Consider the following 17,517-nt stretch of genomic DNA (forward strand, 5'->3'; position numbering starts at 1 on the left):
CACATGTCCAAACCTTCTCAGCCTCCGCTTCCCTCATCTTGTCTACCACGGAGAGGTCACTCTACCTTTTTCCGAATCCTCATTTCTAATCTTATAACACCTAGTATGCCCACACATTAATTTTAGCATCTGTATTTCAGCTACTTGTATCTTCTGAACATGAAATTTCCTAGTTGTCCAACACTAGGCTCTGTACAACAAAGTCATTCTAACCACTATTTTATAAAACTTACCTTTAAGTTTAGATTGCACCTATTTATCATACAAGATCTCGAAGATAAGCCTATACTTCAACCACACCGCACTAATATGATAACTGACTTCATCATCGATGTCTCCACTAGGATTAAACATCCAACATACCTGAAACTATCTCTCTTGGAAATAGCCTAATCGAGTCTTCTCCTAGTTGAAATCATAAAACTATCTTTCTTGGAAACTATCTTTTATGATTAAATTCTTGCTTGGCTAGTCACAAACCCATTTCATCCCTAGTGATCCCTTTTTTATTATTTTTCATTTTGAAGAATTACACATGAAGAGTTAATATATTATGTAATCTACTTAATTAACTAATGAGGTTAGAGTTTAAATAGTAACCTAAAAGAAGGTCACTTGTGCAAACATTCCAATTTTATTTTATTTTTTGTAATGATTTGGTCAAGAGATTAGGATACAATTAATTAATAATGTTTGTTGCGTGCTAACCCTATCTAATCCAAGATAGAGGAAAGTTCACTTGAGGAGGGCCACAAATTTTGACTCATTTTAAAAAGTATTTATTACTTGTTGGATCAACTTTCTAAACTTCATGATTAGTCTTCTATGTGGTATTTATTTGGACATTGTTATATAATTTATATATATAAAAATCTTATCTATTTACTTTAGAATAATTTTAAAATAGTGGTATTTGAAATTATATTTGGTTAAAGTTCAAACACTTATATCTAATATTTAGATCCAAAAAATAATTCAGAATTCAAAACCTAACCACATCAGAATGGATCGTACAAAGTCGTAAAATTTTTCATAGATAAAAAACTATGTGAAGAAAAAAGAAGAAAAGATTGATGATTGCTATTAAAAATTTGACAGAACTTTTCTAAATATGAGTTAAAATATCACTCGTGTAGGTCGGGGTTGAGAATTGGGAGGCAGCGTACGAAGTCAGCAATATATGATTTAATTTCAGATACAAATAGTTGAACTTTACTTGTATATATATATCTAAATTTCGACCACAAAAAATTTCAAATACTATATTTAAAATTATTTTACAATAAATATATTTTAAAAATTTACGCATTATGAATATGATTTAAGTAGTGATCCTAAAACTGAACATCTTTGGACTTTGATCCGATTAATCTTATAACTCATCAACATCATTCGAAACAAATTTTTACATAAATTATTTCTATTTTAAAATGATCTTTAATTTTTATCGTTAAATATTAAAATTTAGAGGAATGAGCATTTGTGGGAGTGGCCCCATTATATATATATATATATGTGTGTGTGTGTGTATTGGCTTCTAGTTTTGTATTATTTGGTCATTTGATAGATGAAAGGCCAAAGAGATGATTGAAAGACAAAGTAGGATTTGTATTTTAATTATATTAGTGTTAGTGCATGTAATCTGCCTCCTTAAACTATATTATATATGTGGATAACTAAATTACCAAACCTAAGACACTATAATAATATAACATATTTTTATTCACCTACCCAATCATGCTTCATTTTTGTTAATTATTCAATATTTTGATCTCTGCATTAAAGTTCGATAAAATCTAAAAACATTTAATATTAGAGGAATCATGTTTAGTTTATACTTGATAATATTAAGTGATAATACATTAGGGCATGATGGTTGTTCAAGCTAATTAAAGTATATTAATCATTTCTTTTTCTTTGTTGTGTAACAAAGACATGTTGAGAAAATAATTATTTAGACTTTGTCGATATTTGGTTCTTATGGACAAGATTACATGTGAATTAGAATAGAGTTGTACTATAAGCTATGTTCAATAAAAGATGCAATATAAAAGTACAAGACCAAAAGAATTATACCTAGAGTGGCAATAGATTTTTCTTTTAGTGATAATAATAAAGTTTTTACCCGCATTTAAATAAAGTATTAATTATAAATATTCATATTTATTATTGTCTTTAAATATAATGAAACGACAAGCAAAATCCTTTATTTATTCGGTGTTTGTGTTATAGAGTAGAAAGGTGTCAAAGCCCAAAGTCATTATTGCTTTCTTTGGGCCCAAACATCACATCGAGTTTGACGATAAGAGTATTCTCTCCGTTTCATAAAAAATGGTCTAATTTGATTAAGCATGGAGTTTAAGAAAATAAATAAAACTTTTGATCATCTGTTCCTGAATTAAAGTTATGTGAAATGTATGAAAAATTATCCTTTACTCTTGTGGTAGTAAACATGCCACCTGAAAAGTTGTTACCAAAAAAAAGAAAGAGATCATTCTTTTTTAAACAGACTAAAAAGGAAAGAAAATCATTATTTTTTAAACAGAGAGAATATTATTATTTTGACTTGATCATTGGATATGATTAGATCGTGTAAACAACATCTTGCAATAATATAACATGCAATTGAGTATAATAAACTCAGACTATATAGCAAAAGCTTAATAGAAATAAATCAGCTGTTTTTTCTATATATCACCAATACAATCAGTGTTGGAAAAATAAGATTTCCAACAATCAGTTCTTTCTCTCGAAGCAAGATATTGTCTAATTAGACTACGAATTACAAATGTTTTCGAACCGTTCAATGGCTTTATGTTGTCTTATTAAATAGATGTTACGAGGCAATCCACATCGATATAATGACTGTGAAGGATGGAACATCTCGAACATCGATTCATAAGTCCTTTTGCCAAAGTCCATTAGCATCCTAGTTGTCAAAACTTGGGTCAAGTAACTCTGGTTCACAAATAGCCAACTAGTTGCAGAGGACTCGAAGAACAACAATAGCTTGAGAACCAAATCTAGCTCAGTTGATTCCCGATAAGCGGTGAGCGAAATTCGCATGCAGTGCATGTCCACCCTGTGTACATGAGCAGCTCAATTTTATCAATTAAAAGATTGTTACCAAATTGTAACACTTCTCTACTGAAGCAAAACTAACAATCTTTGCTATACTGAGTAATAGTAAGCAGTGACATTAGAATGTCACATTTTGTGCTAGACAATCCTTTCTATGGTCCATCACCGTTAAACAGAAAAACTAAATAATTGAAAGACAAAGAAACAGACCTTATACACAATAATGTGTGCCACAGGAAGCCCTTGGTTACCACCGTGCGCCAAAAGAGAAAGATCACCTATAAGATCTAATACCTTGTGTCTGCAAGGTTCATCACTAAAACGCAGTGGTGGATTCAGCCAGCCTCTACTTTCACTGTAGAAGAGGAGATATCATGCGTGAGGTTAAAATCAAGAAAATACATCTTGTAGAAAACATAGCGCGCTCATATTGTTAGTGGTGGTGAATTTTCATATGGGGCAGCACCCTAGTAGGCATGTTATATCTGATGCTACAACGAGACATGCCATGCATCCTTAGGCGATACTATCTATTCCCAATCAAATATATCTTAAGCTTCCAGAAAGTTGGATAACATAGATGTTACCTAATTATATTTTCCAGCATTCTTCCAAATAAAATTAAAAAAGAAGTGTCTCTAACCTACAAACAATAGCGTTTTTGGCGGAACCCCCCTTGATAACTCCTGATTTGCGTAGCTGTTCAACCTGGATATTAATTCAGCATAAATACTAGAGATCTAAATAATATAAATATGTCATAAACATAACAACATGAATGATGAGTTATCAGTTATGTTGGACTTCTTGGGCAAACTTCACTTCTTGAGTTAGCTTCGAGGTTGAGTTAGGCCGAACATTTATTTATCTAACATGGTATTAGAGTCTAGCCCATCCAACTCATTGTGTACCCCATGTTGGACCTCCATCTTATATTGTCCAAGCTCTGGATGTCCAGTCCTGGGCATGCCAGGTGGTGTTGAGTCCCACGTCAGTCTTGATAGGGTTACTTGGTCTCTTCGTATTGTCTTGGCAATCCTCACCTCTTGAGCTAGTTCTTGGGGTTGAGTTAGACCCAAGGTCCAGTTCTTTGACAAAAGAAATAAATGCAAGAGGAGAAAGCAGGAATTGAGCTATGTCAATTCACAATGATTTTAAATCATGAAACACAACTCAGGATGTCAAGTTTCTTTTACAGACTACTATTTTTGAACACCTCTAAGACAGCTCAAGTGCTGAAAAAGGATCCATGAGGTCCCACTTTGGGATGTCACAAAACATGCTCAACCATGACACTCTTCTATAAACAAGACCAGATATCCAACTATCGGTGCTACTACATATTTCAAGGATTCAAATTCATTTACAGGCTCAGCTTCAAATCATGATGTAACATATTCATCAAAAAGAACCTCTCAGGACTACTACATTAGTAATTTCACTGACCAGGTACCAAAGCAAGAAACACGTCAAACAAACATACTATCTCTATGCCTAGTCCACAGATGGCATATCAAAATAAGTCCATTATGAATAAATTATTAGAAAGTGCTTGTCGCCAAAGCTAGATCGTGATCTCATAGTGAAGTTCTAATACAGAAAAAAAGTGAGCTGAGATAACATTTAAATAAAAAGATTGGAAGTTACCTGTTCATAAATGCAAAAGGTTCTTGCAGAAGCTAGTTCTTTGGCAAAGAAATCTTTATCCAGACAGGTTGAAGAGAACCACTGACAGCCAATTTCGGGTGCCTGCAGGCAGTCAAGCCAATCGAATCCATTTAAAAGACTTTTTGATAAGAAATAATTTGCCTAATCTTGGTAACTCAGCATGTCATAGTTTTTAGCTGAAAGAAAATGCTCCACCTATGGTCTCAGTTAATAATAGTGGTCTTGACCATGAAGCTGTTTGCCACACAATCAATTGCTGCTCACCTGACAGCCAAGTTTAGCACAGGTATCACAGCCACGAGTTCAAATTCAATAAAGAATATTAGCAAAGAAACCCCTACACTATGTCAGGCAATTAAAGTGATCAGCTAAATGCATGAAGATTTTCAAACCATTGTCTATCGATGTGCACAAAAACAAAGAATAGCATAGCAGACAAACTCCCAGAAATTTACCTGTGGAAAGTCGATGCCATAGGTAATCTTGACCTCTGAATAAGGGAATGCAGCTATAAAAGAATCATTTTTCCATACAGTAACAGGTTCTCTAAGAACAGGAGCTAATTTCTCACAGCTATTACCGCTACGATCTAATGCTGCCTTCAGCCCAGCTTCTTCAATTGCGTCCACCCATTCTCTTGCTGATCCATCCAGAATAGGAACCTGGCTCAGTTACCCGAATATTATTTTTGATACTGCCCTTCATCTAGTCAAATAAAGATATTTGCACACCATAATTTTCATGAGTAATTGCTAAGACTGCCAAAAGAAAAAAATGTATAAGTTAAAAGCAAAATTACAGCCCCTAAGGAATCTGGATAACCTATATTTTTTTTAAATATAGTATGTAATTTGACCTATAAATACTCCATCTTCCAAATTTACCACCCAAGTTGACTTTGGTGGTCAAAATAAGGAAATTCTACCATCAAATTATTGTTAATGGACTTAGACTAATACAACCACAACTTAAGCTTCTTCAAGTAATTCAACAATCTCATTAAAATAGAAGAAGCACCAAGAAGGTGCAGACTATGGTACAATGAGCTTACCAAAAAAATACAAGTGTTCCAATCTTTATAATCTGTTTATTGATAGTCCTTCCTGGCCAGCTTCAAAGAGCCTCATTCAAAGATCTTGGAATTACTCACTTGACATCACACATTATGAGGGGCATGTTCCAAGAGGTGCTGTGTTATCACATCAACAATGAGAAATTATCGGTATTCTATCTTTGGCAAATACAACATTGATTCCGCTTGAACATACCCCTTTTCTTAAATATTTATGTGACTCGTGTTTGAGCATCACCAAAGGCCCATACTATAGGGGATCACCTATGTTTGTAGTAAATCATGGTAAGAGCTGACTGAAGAAGTACCACATTTGCTTGCACCAGCATCACATAAATCAGGTCCTCATAGTAGGAGGTCCTTGAACACTTACCACTTTCATACTAAAAAAGAAAAGTCTATCAATCTCCTAATCCTTAAAATTTCTTCTAAAAGTATAGTTTCCCTGTCTTGTTTTACAATAAGCTATGGAACCCTTAGTTTTGCCAGCCAAGTTAAACAGATCTGAAGATTCCGTTTTGAAGGGGGATTCCATTAATATCCTTGTAGTATTTGAATTATGATACTAGTTAGAAGGACTTATAAGTTTCTCCAAAGCGGAAGCGGATCTACAGCAACCACGACTCATGTCACCAGCGGTTGAAAATCCTCACAAAGCAGATAAACTTCCTTTTGCCAGTCGCCATAACAAAGATATCCTCAATAGATACAGAGCGTTTTCTGTATTGGATAGCTAACCCTACCCGTCATACTAATGTGGAAAATCCTTGTTCTTTCAACACTCATAATGATGTATTTATATATTATAGGCTAGGATTTAGGAGAAGGACAAACTAATGAGCTAACAGATTAATTCGCAGCCCTTATATGAGTGGACCCGGCCCAATGGATATTTCCCACATCTCTCACTCACACATCAGCACATGCTCAAGCTTCATGAACAACAACATACACATTGAAATCCCACAAGTGGGATTTGTGATGGTAGAGTTCACGCAGATCTTAAGCCTACCTCGTGGAGGTAGAGGGGCTATTTCTGAAGAACCCTTGACTCAACAACAATAACATACCCAGTATAACCCCTCAAGTGGGGTCTAGGGAGGGTAGGATGTACAAAGACCTTACTTTTACCTTTGTAGGGTAGACAGACTATTTCCGATAGACTTTCGACTCAAATAAAAGAAAAACAAAGCATTTTTGACAGTACCCCACAACAACTAAAATGGGAAATCAAGACAGACTAGAAAGGAAAAAAGTATATAACAAAAATAATGACAGAAAAGTGGCAAGATTGACACAACAAAAAAAACATGTAGCAATGGACAAACTAGAAGATACTAAGCAAGAACTAACCAGGAATACTATTAGTAAGAAAAAAAAGGGGAAGAACTAGTGAAGAAAACATGGCATCAGTAAGGAATGTAGTCCAAAGCATTCAGAAAAAGGAACAGTAACAACAATAAAATAGTGCAATTACCTAGAAATAATAAACAACAAAAGGTAACAAATATCAAAAACATAAAACTACATGGAATAAGGCTAGTACTACAACAAACATAATGGTTCAGACTACTTGACGGATAAACAGTTCTAAGATTGGAAGCATTTCACAGAGAAATTGGCTTGCCATTACACCAGACAAATTGTTAGAAAACTTAGACTGTCTCCTGTTACAAATCTATTGTTGCAAATGGATGAGAATTTCTCTCAAATGCGTCATCAACTGGATAACTTTTAGAATACACTATCTGCTTGCTCCCAAGCAAGAACTAACTAATTGGAATCCAGGAATATGTTCCGAGTCCAGGGCTTTGACAGCAAGGGTGACTGTATTCCCTTGGAGAAAGACACGCTTTGCTAAGCTCTTCGATTGCCTGATGAACATAAGGTGCATCACTAGGTTATGAATGCTTCAAAAAATGTGTGCTGAAGGTCATAGAAGAGCCACTTGAAAGCTATTTGACAGACTATTATTTTAATGGCATGTCAATAGCAATATGTTATGATGACGGTCTTTGGACGCCATTTGATAGTGAAGGTGCAACATTTTCTTGTTTTGGTTTTGACTCGCTTGAAAATGACTTTGCATAGGCACTAACACTAGAAAAAGATGTTTCAGATATATTGCAGTCACAATGCCATATATCACTCTTATTTGGCCCAATGCGTGAGGCATGTGCAATTTCTTCCTATTATTTGGTCTCTAGTGTGTTCATGTCAGAGGCAGAGATTAATATTTGTGGGCTGCTCTGTTTCAGTATGCTGCTCTTGACTGTAGTAAAAAGAGGATTCGATAACAACTTGAATTTACAGTGCTCATAATGTGTTCGCCTAAGATTGTTGAATTTATTAAATTTGAAGTGCTTAATGATTATTGATGATGCACTAATCTTTGATGATGTGTTTACAGCAATATAACCGCTAATGTCTTTGATGTTGCACTAGTTGTTGTTCTAGATGCTGCAGGTCAAATTCACAGAGAAGGAATTGAACAAAACCTTCATTGGACAAACGCCATGGACTGCATTTTGAAACAGCCCAAATTGGTGGTTTCGATTAATTACACTTGGAATTTGGATACACCGTCGGGATCTCAAAATGAGGAGGCCAATTCAAGAAATAGTGTAGCTTGGTTCTTTGGCATATCTCTTCATAGGGATAAAACTAGCTTGCAAGGAGTATGTAGTAACAAAGGGCTATATTGCGTCAAAAGGACATACGAAGTTGCTAGTTAGTGTTGTATCGCATATCTACATCGTTGGGATTGTGTTTTTTGAGTCAATTAATCTCCCAAAAGCAGAAGATTGGAGTCTCCCTGCTATCTGTAGAATTTTGAGTACTGTAATGCTCATCGGTAAATTTGTAAGAAATTCCCCCATCTCCAACCTCAAACCAGCTGTTGGTAATTAGTATAGCTTTTTCCTTCATAGCTCCAATGAGAATCATCACTATAATATCAATGTTGTACTACTCTTATAGTGGCCAGAAGTATTGTTATGAATGGGCGTGGACCAGCAGCCCAACATGGCATTAAGTGGCTATGTCTGGGATCTCTTGTAAGAATGAAATAGGTTTATGCTTATTTTGTCTATACTTCTCACCTCCAATTCTAAAATCTCTTAAAATGGAAATGGAAGTAATATTGCCAGTTAAAATATAAATATAATAAAGCTGCTAGTGTTAAAAACAGTACCTCAACTGATGAATCGTGAGTATCAGAGGTTTCAATTTGCATACTGCAATTATCAACGCCGGTAGCCTCCAAAGCAGAAAGCAAGTGTTCAACGGTATTAATAGAATGTCCATCTTTACACAATGTAGTACATAATGCAGACTCCTTGATGTAATCAGTAGATGCAGGAATGACATTTGAACGGAATTTGAAGTACCTACCGACTCCTGCTAACTCCCGTAAGATTGTGACAGTAGAAAGCTTGCCGGAATGAAGACCGATTCCGGTGAGTTGTACAGAATTAGCTACCGTTTGCTGAATCTTACCGGTCTGTAAAAAAATAAGAATGAATAATTTTGTCAGTTAACAATGACTTCGATAAATTCGATTCGATTGAGAGAAAGTTGATTACCGGAATCCATGAGATTAAGCTCGACGAGTTGCGAGCTGTGTTGATGTTGAAGGCTCGAGTGACCGCCATTAATGGAATCTTAGAGAAATTGAACCCAAGGGCTTTTTTACTTAAACTAAATGTTAATTTCATGATTAGCAAAATTAATTTTGTCTTTAAAATGGCTTAATACTAAAAACTCGACGATTATATGCTACTGTTAACTAACACACTATGTATTTTTTTATTGTATTAATATATAAAAAATTATAATATATAATATATTTTATATAATTTTTTTAAAAATTATATGTTTTAATCCATGTGATGTAGTATTTTCTTGTGCATTTAAATTTTAGGGAAAACTTATATAAATATATTAAGATAAAAAAAATATTTATTATTTACACTAATAATATTTTTTTACAATCGACTACTTTTAATTTATTTATAATATTAGTTTAATACATATTACAAAAAATAATGTATTATTCACATATAATACAAATTTTAATGATGAATAATACATTTATATACATTTTAATACAGGTATAATATAATGTGACAATTTTTTAACAAACATACATAATATGTTTCAAAAATAATTATAATTCAAATATATTGACTATATAATTCACTTTTAATACATATTATAGATTTATTACAGTATTACTATCAATGATAATAAATAAAAAATATCGCTAAAATTATTAATTATTTTTTAAAATATATTAATTTATGTATTTTTTCCTAAATTTTAAATATATATAACTTACACATATAAAAATTAGATAAAAGATTTAACATTTTAAAAAAATTAAAATTTTAGAATATTAATACCCTCCTTAAACCCTCCCCAATTTCCAGCCACCTACCGGTTTCTTCTGCCGCGCCGCCGCAATTGGTGCCGTTCACATACATACGACGACGTTTTGAGGATAATCATGAACGCTCCATCACCCCACCGCGAAGACGATGAACACGAAGATGAGGTCTTCTTAGAGGATAGTGATATCATTGAAGAAATTAATGTTGATGAAGAAGGTAGAAAAAAAATCCAATCTTTTCTCTCCAAAATCCTATTAATTGCTTATTTGAAGTTAGATTTGTGTCCAATTACAAAATTAGAGAATATCTTTGATTTATGGTTGCAGAGCTTGTTGATGCTGATGATGATGATGAAGAAGATGAACAAGGAGGAGGAGAATTCATAGGTAACTCGGCTTGGCTCAGTTACTTGTAGAAACTTTAAAAAAAAACTTTTAGCTTTCTATCTCAACCGGCAACTAAACACTCCAATTGTGTCTTATGGACACCTGAACACTGATGTGACACATAATTTTGGAGGTGTTTAGATGAGCATTTCGTAAGTTTGAATGTTTAACTTAAAATAGTGAGGAAGAGTTGAGGTATCTAGATGTGTATACTCAAAATTGGAATGTTTACATGTCACCTGAGACCAAATTTGAGTGTTTGTTTATGTATTTATTATCTTGGTTACTCATATTGCTACTGTATTTTACTGCAATTACAGACTTCGCAAGATTTAATTATTGCTGTAGTTTTCGGTTTGTACTTTGGGTTACTTATTTTGTGGTTGGGTGATTTTCTTTTGGGGGGGTTAAGGTTAAAATTTGTTTGTTTAATTAGTACACTGATATGGATATTTGGGATAATGGTTTTCAGATGAAGCTGATGATTCCCTTCATACGTTCACGGGCCACACTGGTATTGTACTTCTTTTATATTATTTTAACTTAATTTGATATTGAATGATGAACATCGATATACTATTCTGTTGCAACTTTCATCTTAATTCTGGTGTAGCTTAAAACGGGAGTTCGCCTGGTGTATCTTGAGTTCACAATTTAGGCATGAATGAAGAAATCCTGGCCATTCTGTGTGTGTTACTGCCAGGTTTTTTAGCTACTAAATAGGGGGAGCTTTGCCTTTATCGTGGAGGTGGATGCATAGTAGAAGCTACAAGTTCCTCGAACGTAGTAGCTTTGACTCAGACCCTGTATATGTGTTATAAGAAATATACTGAATTGGACAAGTATTAAATTCTTTATCTAGTAATACAAATAGTAAATCAGTTCAATGTCATTTAAAACCATAAAGTTCAAATCTTGGATCCGCCTCTACCTTTAGTCGGGACAATGCTTAGGGTTGATATTTCTTTTGATTATGGTACTTGAGATGAGGGACTTATATTTAATTTTATTCATTGGAATAAGCATTGTTGAATCTTCAGTCAAATAAGCAAAGCTAATTTGTCCAACAGGCAAATGTTCATGGTGAAAGAAAAAACAAGTGGTCATGGTGGATCATACAGACTACTCTCTGTCCCAAAAGAGAGTGATATTTTTCTATATTTAGAAGCAATTTAACTCTAAACTTCCTCTTTTATCCATAATGGGATAATTTGACACACAAGTATCCACGGCTTATTTTAGACTACAAATTTCAGACGTCTTTCTTTCCCTTATAAACGTTGTGCCCTGTTTAAAATATCACACAAATTGGGATACAGGGAGTGTATTGCTAAAGACATATATGGATCATGGTGTAATAGTATTGAAGAAACTAGAAACCAGATTTTAAAGCTTAATACCAAACAAGTGTTATGCGCGGAACATGAAATCGGAAATGGACTATGTTAGTTAACATTGGCCTTTCTTGGAACGAGATTGTTCTCACTAGACACCAGATTCCAAAACTAAATACCGTAGTAGTTTCATACATGGAATATAAAATTGGGAAATGGGCTATGTTAATCTTGGCCTTTCTTGGAACGAGATTGTTCTTGGAGGACAAGATTCAACTTTTTCCAAATTAATAAAAATTAGGATCAGGTTTATAGCCAACTAATCAACATGATTTTGTCTGGGGGCTTCTATTTTTTTTTAAAACAACATATTTTTCAATAGAAGTGAACAAAATACGTGATCAAAACATGAAAAGGAACAAAATATGATATGATTATAGCTTAACTGCGGTAGCTTTTCATATTCTGATGAGAACTTAATCTGATATATAAGCAGGATTTTGCATCAGATGTTGGTCCTCGTTTTGGTATTGTGTACAGGACTTTCCCACACATCACCGTAACTGTTTACCTTATTAAAAAAATTGCGTCTGATGTTTGGTGAAGTGAAACCTACTTCTGACAAGATGGTTTTACTTACCTCATTGACACAGTGGTCACAAAATATGGAGGTATAAATTTGGTTTACATGGGTGTTGTAGTAAATAGTAAGTTGTAGCACTGAGTTAATTAATGTCAATGCTTCCTGTTTGGGTATAGTCTATAATTAGTTTGTATGTAGGTGTGCTTACTGTTTTCCTTATAATTTAACCGTTTCCTCTTTATAGGTGAACTATACACTGTTACCTGCAGCCCAACAGATGCCAGTTTGGTGGTAACAGGTGGTGGAGATGATAGAGGATTTATGTGGAAGATTGGTCAAGGTGATTTTGCTTTTGAGTTGCAAGGTAATTGAGTCGTGACTAACAATTTTGTATACTGATTAGATGAGTCTTACTCATACACCTTTTAATTTGAACTCTTTGAGATATGGTGCAGGTCACACAGATTCTGTATCAAGTTTGGCTTTTAGTTCTGATGGTCAGTTACTTGCTTCTGGGAGCCTTGATGGGAATATAAGAGTATGGGACATAACTTCAGGTGGTCTGAAGGGCACACTTGAAGGTCCTGAAAAGGGAATTGAGGTGAAACATTTTCTCATGCGTAAAAAATTCCAATTTTCTGTAACAATTTGAGATCAATCATGAACTGTGAAGTTGCTCAGTGGGTCAGGTGGCATCCAAGAGGACACGTGGTGTTGGCAGGTTCAGAGGATTCTTCTGTTTGGATGTGGAATGCTGATGCCAGTGCTTTCATGAACACGTTTTTAGGTCATGCTGGTAGTGTAACCTGTGGTGATTTCACTCCAGATGGTACATCCTTGTTTCTCTTGTAAAATTTCTAGTGTTTTCCTCCGTTTGAGTAGAACTGACCTTATTTTTCTTATATATGCTCTCTCAGGTAAATTAATTTGTACTGGGTCTGATGATGCGACACTGAGGATATGGGATCCTAAGAGTGCCCAAAGTATACATTTGGTAAGAGGTGAGGCTTTTGGTTTCTGGTTGCTAATATCTTCGTTTGTTTTGCATTCTAAAATTAGGTGAAAAGTAAACCTGTCATCCCCTCCCTGCCCTCCCCCCTCCTCCCCTCCCCCTCCCCCTCGCCCTCCTCCGACACACCACAAAGGTATGGTGCCTACAGATAGAAGGCCTTCTGGCACTTACAAAAAAGGGTAGAAGGCTTCTGGCAGTTGTAAATAGAATATCTTCCTATTGGGGGATGTGGCTGAGATACAAAATACTGGATAAAAATTGTGGATTGAAGCACATTTTAGTATATTGCAAAGTTGGGATCTCTTTTCTTTCATCATCAGGGACCTTAATGGATGCTGATCAATGTGTTACTTGTCTCGTTCCTTTCATTATGCTATGTTGAGCTGTCTCTCTGTACTTCCATTCCATGAAATAATGTCAGTACCTTTATCAGTGGTGAGATTTGTTGTCACTACGCTGGTCTTTTATTAGAGAAAATACTTCATTAGATTAGTACATGATTTGTGAGATCTGACCTTGTTATCGTTTTTTGTTAATTTAAAATTTCTTTATTGTTGCAAGGTCATCCGTATCACACGGAAGGACTGACATGCTTGTCAATCAGCTCGGATTCTACTCTGGCTCTCACAGGCTCAAAGGATGGCTCTGCTCACATTGTGAATATAATTACTGGAAAGGTCAGAATCCTCAATAGATGATAATTTGCCCTTCTCATTTTCCACAATGGTTTTTATGTAATTTATGTTTCCAGACCTTGGAAGCCGTTTGTCTGATAGCCGATTAAAATTTTCTCTGTCAGGTTGTCACTTCTCTGAGTGCTCATACAGATTCGATAGAATGTGCCAGCTTTTCAGCAAGGTTTTGTCTACTCCTGACATCTTTCTATCTTTCCTTGTACTTTGACCCTTTGAATTCCTTTTATCTGAACAAGGATTGGAAAAAGTTGTGCGACAATTAAACCGCAAATATGTGAATGTGCCTTGACCATTGAATTTTTGACTGTCTTATAGCAAAATAGCCTGAAGAGGAACCAAATGTTGTCAGCAAGCCTGAAGATGGTTTTAAAGAAGAGAGTAGTTATGTGGACATAGTCCAGGTCCATGATAACATTAGATCAACAAAAATAACAATAACAACATACCCAATGTAAATCCCACAAGTGGGTCTAGGGAGGGTGGAGTATACACAACCTTATCCCTACCTTGTGAAGGTAGATGTCATGTTTGATAGAAATTTGGCTCAAAGCATATCAAATCTGGCATGGAAAGGAATACCCTAGAAAAGAAGTCAATGTTGAAAATAATATTGAAAAGAAAGTAACAACAACAAAATATATGATTATCAAAGCAAAGAGAACCACAGGTTTTACTAAAATCGAAGAACAAGCCAATATGAGCGTAGCATTGATAATGAGAAGGAAAACTAAGCCACAGTTGGCAACCTGCTGACCTTCTATCCTAGTCCTCGACCTCTATAATCTCCTATAGAGTCATGTCCTCTGTAAGGTGCAAGTGAGTCATGTCATGTCATGTCTTATCTCATCTGTACGGTACTTCTTTGGTCTACCACTACCTCTCATCGGACCCACCATAGCCGACCTCCCACACCTCTTCACTAAGGCATGTCCGAACCATCCCAGTCTCGCTTCCCTCATCGGTCACTCCCACCTTCGATCTTGATTGATAATCCCCTCCTAGAATACTTATTTCTATACTAGTAATTATTTCTGTTTTGCTAAATTAATATTGGTGATCTGAAATGACTTCCAGCGCACCTTGGGCTGCAACTGGAGGCATGGATAATAAGCTTATTATTTGGGACTTACAACAGTCCTTACCTCGCTCCACATGTGAACATCCGGTATGAACTTACTTGAACAAGCAGTTGCTTCTTTAAATACTCTCTTATTTCAAGAAAGTTCTGTAATGTAGACCCCAGTTTCTTCATTGACTTGATATATGCTGATAACGCTTTGTTTAGGATGGCGTGACATGCTTATCGTGGTTGGGGCAATATAGATATGTTGCAACAGGTTGTGTTGATGGTAAAGTGCGGGTATGGGACAGTCGTTCTGGAGAATGTGTGAGGACCTTTAGCGGACATGCTGATGCAATTCAGTGTCTAGCTGCATCATCCAACGGGGAGTACCTTGTTTCTGTCTCTATTGATGAAACATCACGGGTATTTGAGATAGCAGAGTTCAACTAAGAAGAGACCCAATATTTGTGTGTTGTTGAAGAGTTCAATTAGTTACACTATTGCCTTACAGGATTTGCAGATTTAAATTGTAGTGTACTGTCACTTTATATATTCAAATTTTAAGAATCATCCTAGAACGCAACTTTTTCAAAAATTATTTGGCTCTTCAATATTTAAAGGCTGAGCATAAATAATTAATGTATTAGATTAAGTTTATGCCTATCCAACCTAACTTATTCTTAATGTGGTCTTTATTTTAGTTCATTTTAGTTTAATCTGAATTTATCGCTTGTGATTTATAATTGAACTTTTTTTCCTGTATATTCACGTTATTGAACAAAGGCATCTATATCTTTCATTTCATCAATTTGATCTGCTTTATTGTTCAAATAGATATAACTATGAGTTGTAATAAATATAGAACTGTAGGAATAATGAATTAGGCATTGGAATTAATGAAGAGAAGAAATTTATTACTCAATAATCGACGGGTGTGAGTTAAAGTGAATAAATGATGGTGAAAATAATGATGTGATTATAAATTTTATTTACATATGAAATAAATGGTTAGTAACTATAAATGTGAGTTGTTTTAACAAATAAAATTTTTGTGGATCAATTTTTCTATTTAAAAATTTTCAAATAATGATATGGAATTCTCATATCATGATTTTTGGAGAATATGAAATCCCATCTGATGATATGAAATCATGAGATGGAATAAAATCGCATGTCCAAATGTTGATTCCATCTCACTATTTCATATCGTGATATAGTATCGCATGACCAAACGTCAATTTCATCTCACGATTTCATATGGTGATATGGTATCACATGATCAAACGTCTACTAAGTAAAATAATCTTATAAAGTCATTGTTAACAGTTTGGAGTGCACTGAGTGGCACGATGCCCCATCCCTATATATACCTAGATTTTGACAATTTTCTTGCTTCAAATTCATGTTTAACTTCCCTAGAATTCGAACGATTTCCTCAAACTTATTTGGATTCTTAGACACAACATAATTACAACGAAATCCACTCTAAATTACTTAAGAACAATACTCAAACAGAAGACCATATCAGCTGAACTCAACAAAACCTCATAGCAAAGAATGAAACACTAACTTTAAGAAACTCATCAAAAACTCAAATTTATCAATATTTATGATGAACTCGATAATATAAATCATTATTAGCGTGTGAGTGAACGAACTCATCACTGTGGAAGCTTACATACCTATTAGGGATCAAACCCTTGGCGAAATTCCTCGACAAATCTCAAGAATCTTGACAAACTCCTTGAACCTCTCCTTTTTAATCTTTTTAAATTCCTCTCAAAATCTTAAGCCTATTTTAGGATTGTGATCTTAGACCCCTAAAATATTAGTAAAAACGTTTAAAGAATACTGGATAAGAAAAAGTCCAAAATACCCCTTATTCATTCGGGCAAACATTTTTTAATTAGACAGACTTAACTCAAACGGACATATCTATCCATCCGAACTCAGAATTTAGCAAACTCGATGGCGTTGGAAAGAGGATTCAAAGACCTTTCATTTGACATGTTATGAGCCATCTAGCTCATTTTATAGCGAAAGTTATGGTCGTTTGGAGTTGACCCAAAACTCACAACTTAAGCTCAGAACAAATCTCAACTAATTCTTTTCAAATTAGTTTTTTCTAAATTTTGCTCTTTCTAAGGCCAATGTGTTACAACTTAGGTGCAACCTCCTTGACTGGGTGACTTGTACAGACCCCTAGACGGGTCATCCAAGTCACCACGAGTC

At 34.7% G+C, this 17,517-nt stretch overlaps 2 protein-coding genes across 3 annotated transcripts; one reads left to right on the forward strand and one right to left on the reverse strand.

The window, feature by feature from the left end:
- Positions 1-2,748: 2,748 nt before the first annotated feature.
- On the reverse strand, positions 2,749-9,565 carry LOC101261245 (probable UDP-3-O-acyl-N-acetylglucosamine deacetylase 1, mitochondrial). Of its 2 annotated transcripts, XM_004242774.5 has the most exons (7): positions 9,406-9,565; positions 9,015-9,323; positions 5,205-5,411; positions 4,729-4,830; positions 3,725-3,789; positions 3,292-3,436; positions 2,749-3,082 (listed from the first exon to the last, which is right to left on the reverse strand). In XM_004242774.5, exons 1-7 carry the CDS (start codon positions 9,535-9,537, stop codon positions 3,029-3,031), a joined length of 1,014 nt encoding a protein of 337 aa, XP_004242822.2. In that variant the 5' UTR covers positions 9,538-9,565; the 3' UTR covers positions 2,749-3,028. The 2 variants fall into 2 exon arrangements, with proteins under 2 accessions (XP_004242822.2, XP_069142804.1); XM_069286703.1 differs by lacking the exons at positions 2,749-3,082; positions 3,292-3,436 and having other exon boundaries at positions 3,755-4,169.
- Positions 9,566-10,047: 482 nt separating this feature from the next.
- LOC101261533 (uncharacterized) lies at positions 10,048-15,969 on the forward strand. Its single transcript, XM_004242775.4, has 11 exons — positions 10,048-10,428; positions 10,539-10,598; positions 11,071-11,112; positions 12,760-12,879; positions 12,971-13,116; positions 13,197-13,344; positions 13,433-13,516; positions 14,089-14,204; positions 14,327-14,385; positions 15,297-15,387; positions 15,508-15,969. The coding sequence occupies exons 1-11, from the start codon at positions 10,329-10,331 to the stop codon at positions 15,733-15,735; spliced, it is 1,194 nt and encodes a 397-aa protein (XP_004242823.2). The 5' UTR covers positions 10,048-10,328; the 3' UTR covers positions 15,736-15,969.
- Positions 15,970-17,517: the final 1,548 nt, after the last annotated feature.

Source organism: Solanum lycopersicum, chromosome 7 (assembly GCF_036512215.1).
Source record: "Solanum lycopersicum chromosome 7, SLM_r2.1".
NCBI classification, from domain to species: domain Eukaryota; kingdom Viridiplantae; phylum Streptophyta; class Magnoliopsida; order Solanales; family Solanaceae; genus Solanum; species Solanum lycopersicum.

What these genes read in the sequence shown, in the direction of transcription:
- LOC101261245 (XM_004242774.5), bottom strand. Translation starts at nt 9,537, where the DNA reads ATGAAATTAACATTTAGTTTAAGTAAAAAAGCCCTTGGGTTCAATTTC. An exon ending in CTCACGATTCATCAGTTGAG is followed by an intron (nt 5,412 to 9,014) that starts GTACTGTTTTTA and finishes TAACTGAGCCAG; the next exon opens with GTTCCTATTCTGGATGGATC. An exon ending in CCTTTTGCATTTATGAACAG is followed by an intron (nt 3,790 to 4,728) that starts GTAACTTCCAAT and finishes ATTAATATCCAG; the next exon opens with GTTGAACAGCTACGCAAATC.
- LOC101261533 (XM_004242775.4), top strand. Translation starts at nt 10,329, where the DNA reads ATGAACGCTCCATCACCCCACCGCGAAGACGATGAACACGAAGATGAG. An exon ending in AGGAGGAGGAGAATTCATAG is followed by an intron (nt 10,599 to 11,070) that starts GTAACTCGGCTT and finishes AATGGTTTTCAG; the next exon opens with ATGAAGCTGATGATTCCCTT. An exon ending in TGTGCCAGCTTTTCAGCAAG is followed by an intron (nt 14,386 to 15,296) that starts GTTTTGTCTACT and finishes AATGACTTCCAG; the next exon opens with CGCACCTTGGGCTGCAACTG.